This window comes from Octopus bimaculoides, chromosome 30, assembly GCF_046866305.1.
Source record: "Octopus bimaculoides isolate indiv1 chromosome 30, ASM4686630v1, whole genome shotgun sequence".
Taxonomy (NCBI): Eukaryota; Metazoa; Mollusca; class Cephalopoda; order Octopoda; family Octopodidae; genus Octopus; species Octopus bimaculoides.
The window spans coordinates 886,520-907,078 of NC_142957.1; the positions used below are offsets into that span (position 1 = coordinate 886,520).

Genomic DNA, 20,559 nt, shown 5'->3' on the forward strand with positions numbered 1-20,559 from the left:
GACCAAATGAATATATTCTAGTTTTTTAAAAAGAAATAGAAATATATAAAATTTAAAATGTATATATGCACATACATGTATATATACATGCATACATTCATGCACACACATATTACATTAATATATGCAGTTACATGATTTAGTGGTTAGAGCGTAAGGCTCCCAAATTTGAGGTAGCGAGTTCGATTATGGGACCGGGATTTGTGATGCATTCTTGAACAAAACACTTTGTTTCACGTCGCAACGTCACTGGTGATAAGTTGTATCCATTGAACATCATGAGTGGTGTGGAGGGGAGAAGCTGTTATGGATGGACAACTGCTGATCTTCCATAAAGAATCTTTCTCGAATTTGTGCGCTCGAAGGGGAATTTCTAGGTATCAGCCACTGTTCATTCTCGGGTTGATACATTCAAATTAAATTTCTTAAACTCTGTAGCCCATCACGGCTGGAGTCTAATGAGTGAAACATGTAAAAATAAAAGATATAAATTATAAAAATACATACGCACATATACACAAACGCACATAAACATTATTTTACACACACATATAAAACACACCAACAGCTATATATCATTATATTACCATATATATATATATATATATATATATATATATATATAAAGGAAGTTTGAAAATGCCACTATATAAGATACATTTTAATTTTCTGAGAGATCTTACATGTTTCGGTTCTTCTTGAAAAAAAAGGAACCTTATCAAAAATATATATATTTCTAAAAGTTAAGTGTAATAAAAGAAAAGTTCATAATTATTTCTTACTAGTTTCAACATTCTGCTTGACAATCTGTTGGTGTGTGTGCATCACCGTAACTTAGTAGTTCGGCAAAACAAGCCGATACAATAAGTACAATGCTTAAAATTGTAACTCCTCCCATTGATTCATTCTACTACATATTCATCAAGGTGGTGCCCCAGCATGGTCACAGTAAAATGGCTGAAACTAGTAAAAATAAATATAGAAATATATACACAGGCGCAGGCGTGGCTGTGTGGTGAGAAGTTAGCTTACCAACCACATGGTTCTGGGTTCAGTCCCACTTCGTGGCACCTTGGGCACGTGTTTTCTACTATATCCTCGGGCCTACAAAAGACTTGTGAGTGGATTTGGGAGGGGAAACTGAAAGAAGCCTGTTGTATACATATATATGTACATGTTTGAGTCTGTGTTTGTAACCCCATTGTCGATTGAAAACAGATGCTGGTGTGATTATGTTCCGTAACTTAGCTGTTCGGTAAAACAGACCGATAGAATAAGTACTGGGATTACAAAGAATAAGTCCTGAGGTTGATGCTTCAACTAAAGCGGTACTCAAGCGTGGCCGCTGCCAAATGACTGAAATAAATAAAAATATAGAAAAATAAAAGTATGTATTTATAAATATATTTGTCAAACATAAAAATAGCGTATATATATATATATATATATGTATATATATATATATATATATATATATATATATATACGCTTATAAACATACACATACATATGCATACAAACACATATACACATGCATATGTGTGTGTGTGTATATATATTAAAATACGGCAAGAAGAAAATGGAGGGGATGCGGAGATAATATGCATCAACAGTTAGACATTATATTATGTCTATTTATTTTAAACGATTATAAGAATATATATACATATGTAAAGATTGTGTATTACATACATAAGTACCAGTAATTCCGAGAATAGAAAACGAAAACAGAACAGTTTCTTACAGCCGTTTCTGCCAAGAGGTCACAATACCCCACATGCTATTTCCATCGCTTCAGTTTACTGTAGTGATTGTCAGATAAAGTTAATGGTATTTAGGTGTGCCTCTAGACTTCATCAGAGAGTTTAAAAGAGGGTCTAAAAAGTTCAGACGGCTAATGTATATATATATATATATATACATGAATACATACATGCACACACACACACACACACACACACACACACACACACACACACACACACACACACACACACACATATATATATATGTATATATATACATTTATATTTATATATATATACATTAGCCCTCTGAACTTTTTAGAGTCTCTATTAAACTGTCTGATGAAGCCTAGAGGCACACCTAAATACCCTAATTTTATCTACCGATCACTACAGTACACTGAAGAGAGGGAGATAACATGTGGGGTATTGTGACCTTTTGGCAGACACGGCTGTAAGAAACTGTACTTTCTCGTTTTCTATTCTCGGAATTACTGGTACTTATGTATGTAATACGCAATCTTTACGTACGTATATATATTCTAATAATTGCTTAAAATAAATAAATAGACGTAAATTGTCTAACGGTTGATGTATACTATCTCTGGATACCCTCCATTTTCTTCTTGCCATATAAATTAAGGGTAAACCACTTTTTGCCCTCACCCATTTACTACGCTCAATAGTGCAATTGCTACGCAATAATCAACACTTGTGTATCAATAATTGGGTATACTACCAGCAGCATATTGGACAGATACTATCCCTTAGTTGTTTGGATTCAAAACCTCTAACTCTCTGTGAAGTATATATATATATATATATATATACACACACACACACACGTGTATATATATATATATATATATATATATATATATATATATATATATATATATATATATATATATATACACGTATATATATTTCAGTGACGACTCCGGCACTGTTCGGGTTTAGACCAAGTATAAATTTAGTCAAGTGAGCGTGTATTTTCATGCTTATTTAAAATCTACCAACACTGACTTCAAATATGCAATTACAGTAAAAAAAAAAACATGGTCTGTGAGTATCACTTAAGGCTGGAAATGGGAGTAATAGCTTCCAGTGCAAGCACTATACAGATACAGCAGGAAACGACGGTTTGCTGGGACTCAAACCACAGTAACATAGTCTTTTATAGGACCGCCACATTCGGTTGGGAAATAAAATTCTCTCTCTCTCTCTCTCTCTCTCTGTATATATATATATATATATATATATATATATATATATATATATATATATATATATATATATATATATATAGTAATAAGGAAAGGAAGGAGGAGAATTTCGATTAGCTCCACTTGGTGTGTTGTAATGCAAAAAAATATATAATTAAAAGAATGAAAATGCACAAAATTCGCACAGTCTTCACATATTGTTTGATATATTCTATAAGTGAAAGAGTTTCGTGCTTTCGACCGGTCAACACGATACAATAGTCTTTCACTTATAAAACATTAAATAATATACGAAAAATATGTAAACGGTGTTCATTTTCCTTCTTTTAGTTTGTATAATTTTTTGCATTACAACTCACCACGTGGGGATAATCAAAATTCTCCTCCTCTGATTTTCTTACGACTATTTACCACACGTGGATCGGAAAATACCGCCTAAACCTACCACAAGCACATCAGAAAACATTACGACCGATTAAATTACTGCACCCGAGAAGCAACTGAAAATGGACAGAGAAAACTATTTACAGAGAGGGTTAGTCAAAATTGGAACGAACTAGGCACCGCATTGCACTCAATTTTTATAAACAATTTTAAGAAAGAAACATCACCAAAATACCAAAACCATAATGAAAATATTAGAATGTCAGCACATTTAATTAAAAAACCGCATTAGCCATATTTGGCTCAAAGACCTAAACGCTAGAATATTTTCCTCTTGAAACACATACTTAATAAGGCAGGAGTATATGAAAAATGGATGAACTCAACACCATTAATTCTACCACGCAAACAGCATAGGTTTAGGAGTAATTATTTGCCCCCAGCAACTAGAAACGTCCTAGAGATCTTTCTGAATTGACGGGCGCCACTTTTTTTCTGAACGAAACACTTTCAAACTTGGGATACTGGTAGAATGTGTCATATAAAGCATCTTTTTCTCCTAGACTCTTAACAAAACTTTCGATATTGCAAGTTATTTCATGTTAAAGTTGTCGTATTTTTGTAATTTCAACCAATCACTGACGTCTATTCAGCTAAATACAGTTATTGCTGTTTTTGTAAACAATAATTTTTGCCGGTCTCAGGATCGTTACTCCCTGGTAATTATATCGTTATTCCCTAGTAAGGGTTTAGGGTTTTAGAGTTAGGGTTCGGGTTTTAGAGTTAGGGTTAGGGTTAGGGTTTTAGGGTTAGGTTTAGGGTTATGAGTTAGGTTATAGGAAAAATAATCATAACCCCAACCCTAACCCTAACCCTAAAACTAACCCTAACTCTAAAAGCCGAACCCTAGCCCTAAAATCCTAAAGCTAAAACCAGTACAAACGCACGAACGATGTTATAAATAACAGTACCACCGATAGTTGTTGTTGACAAACAACGGCACTAATTTTATTCAAGGGAAAAGATCTCATTACACCGCACAACGTTTTGTTTACAATCCATAGCAGTAATTGTTTTCACTTCAATAGACGTCAGTGATTGGTTGAAATTACCGAAATACGAAATTTTTTTACATGAAATAACTTCGAATATGAAATTTTTTATCTGTTCTATAACACAAAATATACAAGTATAGGAAATTTTAAAGTGTTTCGGTAGAAAACACACTAAATAAAACATAAATAAAAAGTGGCGCCCGTCAATTCAGAAAGATCCCATCCTAGAGACTTTTTCTATCCCTCATCGAAGAAACTCGGTTTACAGAATTCGAACCTATTTACCCAGACATCAAATTCAACAGCCCAGCATCTCAAATATAATTGAGGACTCTGTAATTTATATCAACGAAGCTTCTCGAACCACACAAGTCCAAGCAATTTACCCAGGCATCAAAACCAGCCTCCAAGCAATTTTAATCTAATCAATAATGCTGATAATTTTTACCACTCAAATTAAAGTAAAGATTTTTTAGACCGAGTTGAGAGAAACAGGATCACACGTTGGAACACGTCATAGAGGGAAAACACAAAGTAATAAATAGATATAGATATATATACATCGGCGCAGGAGTTGCTCTGTGGGAAGAAGTTTGCTTATCAACCACATGGTTCTGGGCTCAAGACATAGAGGGAAAACAGAAAGTAATAACTTTATTAAAGAAAAGACTCTCTCTGCAACAAAGATCAGTATACAAAGTAAAGGATAAAAAATGTACACCAACACAACAAAGATCCGACCAGGATAAAATTAAAGATATTATTTTTGAATTTTGCAGAAAACTACGACTTATAGAAGCACTAATTGCCTACAACAACGAGGATGAATCACTGGTCAAAAACTGAGGCAATTATCTACCACCTAACAGTAGATGACTTTTGCGATCATATCCACAATTTCCCAAATATTTTCCATAAGCAAAAACTAAATTCAAACCTCAACAATCTAGAATGAAAAATCTAACTGAACTACAAAACGACAAAGAACTGGAACTTAAAGAAGCAAAGGAAGTGCTGTACTCCTGTTGGAAATAGAATACTGCAAAAACCTAGTATTGTCCATGCTAGAAAACGATACCTTCTACGGAAAAGTTGTAAAATATAAAGAATAAAAAAAAGACAATGAAAAATCTTGTATCTTGAATTCGTCTACATATAAAAAGAAAAATATAGATTATATCACGACTTTGAATGTAAACCTAGTCTTTTTTACGGCCTACTTAAAATTCAGAAGAGCACGATATTTAACAAAGTCTGCAAGCAATCATCAGTCAAATAAATAAATATCTTAACGCCAGAAGATTTAAAGTTCAGAACCATATAACTGGCTCAGCCTGTGACACACACCATCTAAGCAATTTTCAACCCTTGATGAAATACATCAAAAGTATCATAAGAGACTATCTAGAAATGCTTGACCACCTGCCAAAAATAACCAATGAACGACATTATTGGTGTCCTTCGATGTTATTAATATTTATACCATTATCCCACATGACTATGGAGTAGAAGTAATAAAATAGTGACTGGAAATATATCCCGAAGAAATTCCGGAACGCATAAGCTATGTTAGTATTATTGAAACTTTAAAATTTACACTCCAGTGCGAATACTTCTTATTTGATGTAAACTACTATCGTCAACAATGCCGAATATCGATGGAAACGAGAGCAGCCTCTGTTCTTGCGAACCTAATAATGAGATATTTTGAATTCACTATATATGAAATGTCACTGCCAAAATATGGATATCTATTTCACCATTATATAAGAGAGAACTGTAAAAGATATGTGGATAACTGCTTTATCATTTGGAGTGAGACAATTGATCAACTTTTTTAATTGAAACCAATAGTAAATAATATAAAAACTAACATTCAATTTATCAATTGAATGTAGCAAAGAACGTCTCTCTTACTTTGATGTTATGATAAAAATGTCAACGACCAAATTGTAAATGACACTTATCATAGACCAACGGACTCGAAGCAATGTATTCGTTTTAGCTCATACCACCCGAAACACATCAAAAGAAATATCCCCTTTAATTTTGCGAAAAGGATTTTCACAAGGCGCAGGAGTGGCTGTATGGTAAGTAGATTGCTTACCAACCACATGGTCCCGGGCTCATTCCCACTGCGTGGCACATTGAGCAAGTGTCTTCTACTATAGCCTCGGGCCGATTTGGTAGACAGAAACTGAAAGAATCCCGTCGTATATATGTATATATATGTTTGTGTGTGTGTGTATGTTTGTGTGTGTGTGTGTATGTTTGTGTGTGTGTGTGTATGTTTGTGTGTTTGTGTTTGTTCCCCCCAACATCGCTTGACAACCGATGGTGGTGTGTTTATGACCCCGTAACTTAGCAGTTCGACAAAAGAGACCGAAAGGTACTGGGCTTCCAAAGAATATGTCCTGTGGTTGATTTCCTCGACTAAAGGCGGTGCTTCAGCATGGCCGCTGTCAAATGACTGAAACAAGTAAATGAGTAAAAGAATAGTGTCTGTTGGAAATATTCGGCACCTCTGTGTTCAAGATCTCGCAACAATACTGAGACATCCACCCTCACTTATAGATGATGGAATTAAGCATGCCAAGAATTTAAGCATTAAAATAACAAGGAAACAAAAAGTAACACAACACCTCATCTAAGTTTGCTTTAGAAGCGTTGAGATGTATATATTAACTCACAACCATAGTAACACTGAAGAATATAAAGCTATTGTAGAAAATCTACCTCTGCTTACTTGGGACCCAAAAATGAACAAAATTTTAGAAACGCATAAACTGATCAAATGCAAAAAAGCAATACAAATCGTTGAAAAGGCTTCTGACAAAAGTGAAACGTTACACAAGAACCACAAAAACAACGGATAAAAAATGTTGATGTCCAAACGGGGGAACATGTCCCAACCTACTGGAAGGCTCAGATTTCCTATTCAAAACAAGGAGAGAGGCTCAGAATTGAAACCAACTTCACTTGTGCTTCCGAGATTCTAATTTGCTATAACTTGTTCAAGTTGTGGACATAACTATGTATGTCAGTTAGACGGAGAACCGCACTACATAAGGAACGGATCTTATCCCAAAAGTAGAGACAAATTCATTTGAGTGAATACATAGAGATATTCAGGTAATATCCAACCAAACTTGACAGTTTTTCCCGATCTACCAGTACAAAGAAGCAATTTCTGTACAGGAACATTTAAATAAAGAAAATATATGTATCGAAAAATACAAGACAAGCTTTTTTATCAACGCATAACCAACTTTGGTCTCAGTATATATATATGTTAATTCATGATCCGATACCAATCACTCTACATATTTTATCGCACTACTTTAACTTTTGAAGTTTTATATATTTATTTAACACCCGAAAAAAAGCAGCATCTATCTTCCATAGCCCTGATAATAACGATCGCCAATTACTTCCCGTTAGATTATTTTATTTGTTTATTCATTCACCAACTTCCATTTAGGAACATGGAATAAAATCTGTAGAAAATACGAAATTTCATTCAATTCAATGTCATGATTAGCGAAAGCGAAACCGGTCGACAAGCACAATGCACTTTCACTTATATATATATTAAAAATGTAAATTGTATGCATTTTCCTTCTTTAATTTTGTATATGTGTGTGTGAGTACTTGCGTGTGTGTGTGTGTGTGTGAGTACGTGCGTGTGTGTGTGTGTATGTGTGTGCGTGCGTGTGTTTACGTATTTTTGTAAGGTTGTCCCTGGGAGCTCCTCTATGCTGATGATCTTGCTCTAATTGCTGAGTTACTATCAAAACTAGAGGAGAAGTTTCAGGTGTGGAAGCAAGGATTAGAATCGAAGGGCCTTAGAGTCAACCTACCTAAAACCAAAGTCCTAAGTAGAAAGGTAGACAAACCACAAACCCCTTCAGGTAGACCCACGCTCGATCTGTAGAAAAGGCGTAGGTAGAAATTCTATAAGATGTACCCGGTGTAAGCTATGGACACATAAGAGGTGCAGCAATATCAAAGGAAGGCTAACTAGCAAGATAGTTTTTGTATGTGGCAGATGCTCAAGTGCAATAAACACTGAAAATGTGCAGAGAACAACTTCTGCCACATTCCAGGGAGAAAAACGAGAAGTAGTTGATAGCTTCCGTTACCTAGGTGACCAAGTCAGTAGCGGGGGAGGGTGCGCTGAAAGTGTAGCTGCTAGAATAAGAATAGCCTGGGCAAAGTTCAGAGAGATCTTACCTCTGCTGGTGACAATGACCTTTCGCTCAGAGTAAAAGACAGGCTGTATGACGCATGTGTACGAACAGCCATGCTACATGGCAGTGAAACATGGGCCGTAACTGCTGAGGACATGCGTAAGCTCGCAAGGAATGACGCCAGTATGCTCCGTTGGATGTGTAATGTCAGTGTGCATACTCGACAGAGTGTAAGTACCTTAAGAGAAAAGTTGGACCTAAGAAGCATCAGTTGTGGTGTGAAAGACAGACGATTGCGCTGGTATGGTAACTTGTCGAGAATGGATGAGGATAGATGTGTGAAAAAGTGCCACACCCTAGCGGTTTAGGGAACCTGTGGAAGAGGTAGAATCAGGAAGACCTGGGATGAAGTCGGGAAGCACGACCTTCGAACATTAGGTCTCATGGAGACAATGACTAGTGATCGAGACCTGTGGAAATATTCTGTGCGTGAGAAGACTCGGCAAGACAAGTGAGACCATAACCCGTAGCCTTTACCAGGGGTGTAGCCAGCCCACTTATGCGTACCTTTCCTTCTTTGGACACAAAACCCTGCTTGCAAAGACCTGTTGAGGCAAGTGAAATCGAAATCGAAATCGATCCAAATTTGATGACTGGCACCCATGCCAACCTTCCCTCATTGGACACTAAACTTAGCTTGCGAAGACGTGTTGGGGCAAGTGAGATCGAAACTGAACCAAGTTTGATGACTGGCTTCCGTGCCAGTGGAGCGCTAACAGCATCATCCGAGTGGGATCACTGCCAGAGCAGAGGTCTGTCTCCCGTGCCGGTGGCACGTAAAAAGCCCAATTTGAGTGCGATCGTTTCCAGCTTCGCCTTCGTAACACTTGTGCCGGTGGCATGTGAACAAAACATTGGACTGACTCCTGTGCAGGTGGTACGTAAAAAACACCATTTGAGTGTGGCCGTTGCCAGTTCCGCCAGACTGGCCCTTGTACCGGTGGCACGTAAAAAGTACCCACTACACTCTCGGAGTGGTTGACGTTAGGAAGGGCATTCAGCTGTAGAAACTCTGCCAGATCAGATTGGAGTCTGGTGTAGCCACCCGGTTCGCCAGTCCCCTGTCAAATCGTCCAACCCATGCTAGCATGGAAATCGGACGTTAAATGATGATGATGATGATGATGATGATGATGATGATGATGATGATGAGACTAGTATACACGTACTTTCAACCGATACCTATATAAGCAAGGCGTACACTTTCATATATTAATATTCAAAATAATTGTTATAATTATTATTGGTTAATAAAGTATGTTATACTTTAAAGCATCAATTTTATGGCAACATCTAAAGTATTGAAATGTGCTAATTTTTTTCATGAACGCTTCTGAGAATTAAATTTTGTGCTCGTTACTATGATCTGTACACTTTAATATAGATAACAAAATTCTGTTTAATATAGATTACAAAATATATTACCTATTTTATGAGTAGTAGCTTTTGTAACAATTGTCCAAGATGGCGTGTCTCGCATATTTTTAATTTTAAATTCCATATAATGGTGCTAGAGATGTATTGTTAGATTTAGCTTCATGCTTCAAAGAGGAAATATGGTTGTCGTATCTAAACTTGAATTTTAGATGTGTGGAACCTATATATTGGTATGTATACTGTTGGGTCTGGACATCCTTTATGAATTATAAGATATATTATTTAAAAGAAAAAATGCATTTAAAATATGATTATATAATTGGATTGAACGTGGTCTTCTAATGTTATTTGTGATAAAAATTATTGTGATTTGATCTATTTTCAATATGATTATTACATGTCGATGTGAATATCTTCGCGCGTGTGTGTGTAACACTCTCTTTCCTTCACCGAGTTATTCGTGCTGCTCATGATTTTTATGTAGAGACATAACGCTTTATCCAAATGTAAAATTTCAATTATATATATTTTTTTTTCTGTACGAAGAATTTCTGGTTGGAAATCATTCATTTTTAGTTTATATGTTTATTTTTACAGGTAAAAATTTGCAATTCCCAATTAGCAACTGTAAAATATATGAAATGGAAAATAAGTAATACCCACAAAATTTACACTTTACAGTTTTGCTATATTATATAGATAATATATTTAATATATATGTGTATACACACACATACACCCATACAAAAATACACATATGTATTTGTACATATAAATTTAGAGAAGCTCTCAACGTATCGATTTATCTATCGAACTTCCTATATGCTTGTCTAAATATTTGTGAAATATCTAATTTAATATCTACTTCTGTATCCTTTTACCTATTATATATCTAACATCGGTTAAATCCATGAAAGTCTGAATGTTTTATTATTAGAATACTTTCCTCGTTTCTCTCTCAGTTTCTGTCCTTACGTCATGAAGAGTAGTTATAACTTAATGGAGTAATATATAGAGAGAAATAGAGAGAGGAAGAGGTAAAGGAAAGACCTAAACAAAGAACGACAAAGAACAGCACGGAAAGGAAATAGTTGAATCAGTGAACAATTATGAGTGAGATACAGGGAGGAGTAAGGTGTATATTATTAGAGAGAGAAGGATTATATTATTACAGAGAAATGGTCTATAATAGTTGAGTGAAGGAAACGAAGAACTTTACATTTTTCTGTGTTTGTTATAAATAAAACAACGTCATGACTGTTTATAAACTTAAACTTTATAAGATACATCTAAAGAGAGTTAAATTAAAGTGAAATTAGTTTACCCAACATCTGTGGAAGTTACACTTTTATCTTTTACGCGTTCAAGATAAAACCTGTGGCCATACTGCAGCAAGACTGCTAGGATGATGATGATGATGATGATGATGATGATGATGGATGATCATGACTATTATTATTATTATTATTATTATTATTATTATTATTATTATTATTATTATTATTGAGTGAGAGAGCAGTGTATGCCATCAAAGTGACACTGGGGTAAAATATACGAAGCACATTATATCCATCATGACTACCCGTCTGATAAGGGTACACCAGGCACATGCATCACAACCATATGTGCGCGACATGGTGATCTCATATAAAAATAAAGAGCGCATGACCTCACAGGTGGGGCCCAGTTAGAATTTTTCTTCAGGTTGAGAAGCCCATCCCGCTCAAAAGGTCCCTGAATAAGGTTTGCTTAAGGATGTTGAGCAAAACACCCATGTTTCCAAAGATGAATTATTCAAATCCCAAAGAATTCCTCTCAATACATGGCTATCATGCTCCCCCACTACTTCTGCTCATGATCAGAGTTGCACATATCGTCAGCCACCAAGGGACATATTCAACTGGTTAAGGTCAAACAACTGACAAGCAAATCTGTGGTATTGAGCGGAATATTTGCTGTAGCCCATCTTTTATACCAAGACAAAACAATGTACATGATAACACTTCCAATCAAGATCAGAATCCATGAGAGTCACTGCCTGGTACTACATCCGGGCATTTATTATTATTATTATTATTATTATTATTATTATTATTATTATTATTATTATTATTATTATTATTCTATTACTTTAGATTGAATGCTTAACGTTATTATGAATAAACAGATACATACAACGGCAGAAGGGAAAGTGGATATGGTAGATGCTTAAATAGAATGACAAAAAAGACAGGTGAGCATGTCAGTAGGTAGGTAGGTTGGTAGGTGGGCCTACCGATATATTAAGTCATGCGAATTGAGAGAAATATTAATAGATATGATCATAGAGAGATCTTTGAATGGAAATGAAATGGAATATTCTCGATTGGCAAATATCTTGAACTATATTACTGGTTAGACAGCGAAAAGTGTAGCTGGCTTACGTATCTCTAGTTTGTTAAACTCCCTCACTTTACGTATGCTCTTTAATAAAATTAATTATCGTCTGCTTAATCGAAATATTTGTTTATAAAATATGCAAAAAGATAGACAGCATTAGCTAGACAGAGAAAGTATGGAAAGGATTATTTTTCAAGAAAGAAACATGTAGTACATGTAGGACGTGTCAGCGTCCTCGATATTTACATTAAAGCCACTTCAATAAGAGATGCAAAAGAAGGGATGCGCTTAGTATTACCTCGCAGAGAGGTCACTCACAAATGACCCGGATCTTCATTTGATAACGGATTGACTTCAGGATCCCGAAATTCTCTCTCAGTCACTGACAATAAATGAGAAACAAGGAGACACGCTTAACAAAATTGTAAATAATAAACATTTAATAAATATATATAAAATTATCTTCTTAATTCAAAGATGCTTTTCTTAGAATAAAATGCACATCAGTTTCACATGTGGGTCAGTTGGCAACTCCTTGTTAAATGGGAGGATATAAAAACAAACTTTTCAAACTTCTGGTTTCTATTGAATACACAGGCATAATATGAATATCAGCGCATAAATGTGCTGAGAGCTACCATGGAATATACACGACACCAGCCAGTTCTATATAAATATTGCCATGTAGAAACATTATTATTATTATTATTATTATTATTATTATTATTATTATTATTATTATTATTATTATTATTAGTGAGGGGTGCTTGGGACTTCGAGTGACGTTAAGCGCTCACAGCCTTCTCCCAGGTGGGCAATGCGGTCGGTGATAGCCCTACTATAGCGTTCTATAGGAAGTTAATGGAGGGAAAGTGCGACGGCATTTTCGGGGAAACGCTGGGCGTTGATGAGGATAAACTAACCTGACTTTTTTGGAGAACTTTCGGGCTTGGACCTATGGATAACTTCCAGAAATCCCTTGGCTGGCAATGTTACCGAGGGGTGCTGCCTGCTTGGGATAATCTTTACAGGTAGAGAAGTGCCGTCAGCCGGGCCTGCCAAAGGTGCACCCAGAACGATGAAGCCATTCTGCACGCCCTCGTCCAGTGCCTGATTATTGCTTATCAATGGGTTTACGTCGAACGCCTGCTGTCGTGTGTGGGACGGATCTGGCTATCAGCTGAATCCATTGTGAAGATTGCCCCACCTCCCTCTTTTAGCCGAGTGGGGCGGTCAATTTTTATTTGTCTAGTGGCTGTAACGAAAGAGGTAGTATGGTGGACACGTTGGAAAGGGCTAAAGACGGACACTTTCCTCTTTGGCCAAGCCCTCATCAACTTCTTCAAGTTTCACTTGAAAAGGAATTTGAGCGTAGAGAGGGAAGTATTACCTTGTAGAAAGTTTGTTGAAAAGTGTGTGAATGCTGGAAGAATGTCTAGTGTGAAAGGTCGAATTCTGATCGGACAGATGTAAAAAGATAATCAAGGAAGAAAGGCTCTTGCCCTGTTGTGCAGGCAACCGTGGATTTTTTTTGCGTCTTTCCCCAAGGCCCTTACAGCGCTTTCCCTATTGGGAGTTTTAATTTGTTTAATTTTTATCGTTATTATATTGTGTACACGCGGAAAACACATTGTACGATCCTGTTTTTGTCTGTCATGTTGTATGTCATTCGATGTTTTTGTATGTGAGCCCTTGCGGCTAATAAAAGTATAACTTATTATTATTATTATTGAGGGGAACTCGGCACCACAAGTGCAACCAACAGCAACAAAAACACTTCCACCAGCACTACCACCTCAAACACCGAAACCGTACACAGCACAGACTGCACAAACACCACCAACTTCACAGCCATCGACACCGACAATACACACTTCTTAAATGCATCAGAGAAAACACAGACATCACAACGGAAAACTTTGTCTTCCCAACACACAATGCATCACTACCAGACAAACAAATTTTAAAACTAAAACAGGACACCTACAACACGCTAAATATTAATTTAATTTTCCAAATGCTACTGGGTCATTTCAAAAAACATTTTCTCATAGAATGTATAAAAGCTCATGGAAACGCCTACAACACAGAACAGTGGTCCTGCTAGACAACAATGGTAAGTAGAGCTCTTCTCCATCCTAAATTTATTTTACCATGGTGACACTCAGAATAGGTTGTATAAATATCAGAGGCCTTGGAACAAGGTCAAGATTTAAATAACCTGAGGTCCATTATTGTAGATGTTGCAGCCATTAGTGAATCAAGACTATCCGACCCACGAGACCTCATAAGCTTTTTCGGTAGATACGAGATTATTGTATCTCAGTGTCTGCCGGGAAGAAGGCGGTAGTAGTACTGTGGCACTATTCCGGAAGGGTCTGGATTTCAAAATAAAGGCATTCTTCCTGGATCCAGAAGGTAAGTTTGTGGTCTTAGATGTGAACAACAGCAGTGACGCTGGTGCTTTCCGAGTGGTGGGTATTTATGCTCCGACAGGGGTAGGGCGGTCTGATTACTTCAAGCATCTGGAGGTTTTCCTGGGAACGTTTCGGACTTTAGTATTAGTAGGGAATTGGAACGCTGTCTTAGATGGACGTTTCGATTGCGTGGGGGTATCTGATAGGAGAGGGGAGTACAAAAGCCTCCAAAACCTCCTCATACGTTTTCAGCTGTCTCACAGGTGCCGATTAGATTACCCGAATATGACGATGTGGACTTGGACAAAAGGCATTAGGTCATCTAGATCGTATCTAGATATGGTATTTTGTAGGCCAGCGGACAAGGATAACATACGGTGTCCACAATTTCACATGGTCGGCTACACAGCCACAAATTTCACATGATCTGTACGGTCGACTTAGATAGGCTTCATAGACAGCGTTCCGGTTATTGAGAGCTGAATACGTCGTTACAGGCGGGTTAAGCTTACAGAGATCGGATTAGCGAATTAGTTATGCGGGCGTTGATGGGTGCAGTCGTCGACAACAACTGGTGGTTTGCTCTTAAAATGGCAATTAGAGTAGAATCGATTAGGTTTAGCAAAATATTAGCGGTAGAAAGAAGTAGAACAGAGGGAGATTGTGTTAGAAAGTTAGTTGAAGCGCATAGAACAGGCATCGCAGCTAATGTATTGGCGGCGAATTTTGCCCTCGACCAACTTTTCGACGCCAAACACGAAGGCTGTGTTGACAGAGCTAAGGCACGTTCATTAAGCGGAGAAGGAACGAAAGCGTCACGATGTGTCCGCGTATCGGAGGCGAAAAGTGGCAATAAAGCTATCATTCGGTGTTTGGTAGACAAGAGCGGATGCGTGGTGTTCGAGCCGAAACTGATGTGTGCGTCTGTTCAACAGCGCTTTGCACGACTGTTCGGGACGAATGGTAGGACGGATAGCAGAGCAGACTTCGGTGTCTACACGGACGGCATGCTTCTACTCTTGGTGAACGAGGCGGAGTACTGTGAAAGGCCGATAACAGCCGCGTAAATATTGAAAGTGATGAAAAGTTGCACGAGGTGGATCGCCGGGTTTGGATGGTCTGCCCTACGAACTTTGCAATTCGATGCCAGATTTGTTTGCTGGCCTCTTAGCAAAAGTCTACTGCAACTGGCACCAAAATGGGAGAATTCCTACTTTTGTCTGTCGAAGAGTAGTGGCATTGCTGAGAAAGGACCCAGACAAGGAGGCCCATCACTCTGCTCAATGCAGAATTGAAGATTTTGACCAAAGCGTTAGCCAAGAGATTAGAGCTTCTCATGGACAAGCTGGTTGGCAAGGCAAAGACATGCACCATCCCAGCAAGGAGTACACACGATAATCTCCTTCTTATGCGCTACATCATAGAGAGTGTGGATAACGAAGCTAGCATGGTTGCGGCGCTTATCAATTTAGATCAATTTAAAGCTTTTGATATTATCGACCATCAATACTTGGTAGCCGGTTTTCTTCTAGTTTCCGCAGTTGGATCACTGCTTTATACAGCGGCATCTGCTCGGTTATTCGGGTGAATGGTCATCTGTCGGAGCCATTCGCAATCTTGCGTTCGATCCATCAAGGATTCACTCTCTCCTCCCCTTTACTAACTCTTGAACCATTTCTGTGGAATTTGGAGGTGTTGAGGGGTGTCTCGCGTGATCTAGGATGTGTGTCATATTCCATTTCAAGTGAAACTTGAAAAAGTTGATGAGGGCTTAGCCAAAGAAGAAAGTGCCTGTCTTAGGCCTTTTCAAACGTGCCCACCATACTACCTTTTTCGCTACAGCCATTAAAAAAATAAAAATTGCCTTCTCTTCTTGGCCAAAAGAGGTTGGCGGCAAGGGAATTCTAGAAGTTATACATAGGCTGATATCACTGTCATAGTGTCGAGCTATAGACATATAGACCTGATTGGCGAAACGCTACAGGAATATGAAGCGGTGAAAGGAGCAAAACTTCACGCGGTTTGCAACTCGGCACATGGAGATGCAAGGCCATGCCGTCTAACAGCGTGGTGGGATGCTTGACAAACGGTGGCGTTAAGTCGCTTGGAGTCTGGTTTGGTACGGACTACCAGCTGGAGAAGAACTGGGATGAGGTGACAGGCAGCGTAGCCAATCCCACCCAGAAATGGGCCGAGAGAAAGTGTCCCTGAAAGGTCGAGTAGAGGTGACGAATGAGTACATCGCACCCGTTATTTATCATCACTTAACTGTCGTCCCTTGCCCCATTTACTGGTTGACCAACCTGGTGCACTTACTCTTCTGCTTTCTGTGCAAAGTGCGCGTTCCACTGGTCAGGCGCTTCATCTGTTTTCAACAGCCGTTGAATGGAGAGCTGGGCATGCCGTGGTTACTGATGCGCAGACATGCGCTGAGGTTGCGGCCTCTCCAGCGTTTCCTTGATAGTGTGCATGTGAGGTCACCGTTTATAAGAAACACTTTTCCACAGCTTGTCTCTTTGATAGAGCTGCAATCCTGGATTAGGCGTAGAGCGAGGAGGATCATTTGGGACCTCGAGTGCCGTCAAGCGCCCACGGCCCTTCGCAAAGCGGCAATGCGGTCAGTGGTAGTTCTACTATAGCGTTCTATAGAGGGCTCGTGGAGGGAAAATGCGACAACGTTCTCGAGGAGATGCTTGGCGTCGATGAAGACCAACTAACCGGTCTGTTTCGGAGTACTTTTGGGCTTGGTCCTATGTATAACTTCCAGAAATCCTTGCCGCCACCCTCTTTTGGCAGAGAGGAGGAGGCAATTTTTATTTGTTTAGTAGTTGTAGCGAAAGAGGTAATATGGTGGACACGTTTGAAAGAGTTAAAGACAGGCACTTTCCTCTTTGTCCAAGCCCTGAACAACTTTTTCAAGTTTCACTTGAAAAGGAAGTTGAGGGTGGAGAGGGAAGTGTAGACTTGTAGCAAGTTTGTTGAATGATGGGTGAATGTTGGAAGAATGGCCAGTGTAAAAGGACCAATTCTGAGCGTGCACCTGCGGTTTTTCCAGGAGATCCTTAATATGCCTCCCCTATTTTTAATTTTTGTTGTTATTTATATTGTTTACACGTTGCAAATCCCATTGTATTGTCCTGTTTTTGTCTTTTATCTTGTTGTATGTCTCTTAATGTAATTTTATGTAAGCCCTTGTGGCCAATAAACAAATTTATTATTATTATTAGTAGCAGTATTATTATTAAGGTGGTGAACTGATGGAATCGGTTGCATTCTAGTCAGAATCCATCACAGTATTTCGCCCGTCTTTACGTTCAGAGTTCTAATTCCACGGTGGTACTCATTGCCTCTCATTATTTTCAGGCTGATAAAATAATTACGAACTGAGCATTGGAGCCGGGTCTATATGATCGACGTATCCCCTCCTTTGAAATTTCTGATCTTAAGAAATAATTTAAAATAAAGTTTGTTACAAGATGTCAATCTTGTAGAATACTTAACATGCCGGTCCATGGCCTGAACTTGCTAGCCGCGTGCCAAAATATGAACTTAATTTACACTGAAACAAACTCCACAAAGTAAGAAGCAATGGTGCATGAATCATCTAAAACATTTTTTTAAAGAAAAGAATAAAATCAAAATACCTTTTTTACGGGTTAGTCTTTGACTCATCGTCTGCAAACGACTTCTAATCCACAAGAAAGGTACAGCGATAAACATCAAAATTCCTTCCAGAAGGCGAATGGTAACAACACAAATATCTATGAGGTATTTTTTAGCTGGAAAAAATCATGAAAGAGTACAATAATATGCTAAATATCATAATGGAGAATTATTACATAAAACGATGTGCTAGTAGATTCATAAGCATGCCGGCCAAAATGCTTAGCGTCATTTCATCCGGTTTTACCTTCTGAATTCAAATTCCGAGGCTTATAAAATAAATAATACTCGAATACTGGAGTTGATGTAATCGACTAACCCTCGACCCCGAAATTGCTGGCCTTGTGTCAAACTTTTAAAAACAACATCTAGCTTTCGGGAGGCGGTCAGATAGCAAAATCATTAACACTGGACCAATTGCTAAGCGGTATTTCGTCCGTCTTCATGTTCTATGTTGTAATTCCGCCGAGGTCGTCTTTGCCTTTCATCCTTTCGGGGGTGATAAATGAACTACCAGCGAAAAACTGGGGTCGATGTAATTGACTAGTCCCTCCCGCAAAATTTCAGGCCTTGTGCCATTATTAAAAAGGATTATACGGAAGGAAGCGAACAGGCAGAATCGTTCGCATGCCGGGAAAAACGCTACGCGGTATTTCGTCCAATTTCTACGTTCCGAGTTCAAATTCCGCCAAGATAGACTTTACTTTTCTTACTTTCGGGCTTAATATGATAGAAACATTAACATGTTGGCCCCTCTCTCGGACTTCCTAGCATTGTGTTAAAATATGGAACCAATTTACACTTGAACCAACGCTACATAGACAAAGTAAGAAGCAATGGGACACCTAAAACAAAACTTTTAATAAATGAATAAAATCAAAATACCTCTTTCCCATTTTCGAATTTGATTTCTCTTCTTCAACCAATAGAAAAGTGCTATGCTTAGAAGAAGTATGGAGACAACACTAGCGAGAAGACATGTGGGACATCCTGCACCTGGAAATAATGATGAAAGATTGTTATAAAACGCTAAATATCATAATGCAGTATTTTTACACAAGAAGACGTTGAGCACGGAAAAAAACACTAAGCAGCGTTTTGTCCGGATACACGTTCTGAGTTCATAATAGGAGGTTGATAAAATAAATAACACTGGAACACTGGGGTCGATGTAATAGACTTCACCCCACTTCTTATATTGCAGGCTTTGTGTCAAAATTTTAAAACAATCTTTGTTTTAAGGCGGTGATTTGGCAGAATCGTGAGCACACTGGAGAAAATGCACAGATGCTTATCGTCAGTCAATACATTCCGTGTTCAAATTCGACTGAGATCGATTTTACCAGTAATCGAGGACTGATGGATAAAGTATCAGCTGCGGACTGCTAGGGTCGAGGAAATCGACTGAACCCCACCCTTGAATTTGCTTGATTTGTACCAAACTAGAAACGAATTTACACTAAATCCTACGGTACGTAACCAAAGTAAGTAACAACGAGATATCAATCATACAAAATAATTAGTTTTAAATAAAATAATAAATTTCAAATACCCTGTTCACATTTTCTGCACGAAAAGATAAGAGCCACTATCATTACAATGAATTCAGGAAGAGGTACATACAGAGGAACAATGGCGGAATTACGATTTCGTTGTTGAGAATCTTCACCTGGAATAGATCATGAAATATCATAATGGAACATTATCGCATGAGAAGGCAAGGAGCAGGTAGAATCGTGAGATCATTGAGCAAAATTGTTGGCAGCACTTCGTCCGGTTTTACGTTCTGAGTTCAAATTCCGGAGTGGATAAAATTAAATATCAGTTGAGCACTGCGTGTCGATATATACGACTTAATTCCGGTCCCAAAATTGCTGGTCTTTATTTATCTTTAGTAAAGCGATGAGCTGGCGGAAACGTTAGCGCACCGGACAAAATGCTTAGCGGCGTTTGGCCCTTCTTTACATTCGGAGTTCAATTTTAACTCATACTTTACATCTCATACTTTTAGGGTTCGATAAAATAAGGACCAGCTAGGAGTAGAGTTTAAGCATTCAACTTAC

General features: G+C 38.0%; 1 protein-coding gene across 12 annotated transcripts in view; it reads right to left on the bottom strand.

The window, feature by feature from the left end:
• Positions 1-20,559, bottom strand: part of LOC106873011 (uncharacterized) — a 115,548-nt gene that overhangs the window by 32,090 nt on the left and 62,899 nt on the right. For 3 of the 12 annotated variants that reach the window (XR_016239151.1, XR_016239152.1, XR_016239150.1), the window contains exons 9-13: positions 20,049-20,165; positions 19,382-19,492; positions 18,478-18,612; positions 12,715-12,798; positions 10,086-10,294 (exon numbers count right to left, since the gene is read on the bottom strand). Coding sequence is in view for 4 of the 12 variants with exons in the window: in XM_089345982.1 (XP_089202108.1) it covers positions 12,731-12,798; positions 18,478-18,612; positions 19,382-19,492; positions 20,049-20,165 (431 nt within the window). In the remaining 8 variants the exon portion in view is untranslated. Of the gene's footprint in view, positions 1,357-10,085; positions 10,295-12,714; positions 12,799-18,477; positions 18,613-19,381; positions 19,493-20,048; positions 20,166-20,559 lie in introns of all 12 variants that reach the window. The other 9 variants (XM_089345982.1, XM_089345985.1, XM_089345983.1 and 6 more) reach the window with 5 other exon arrangements.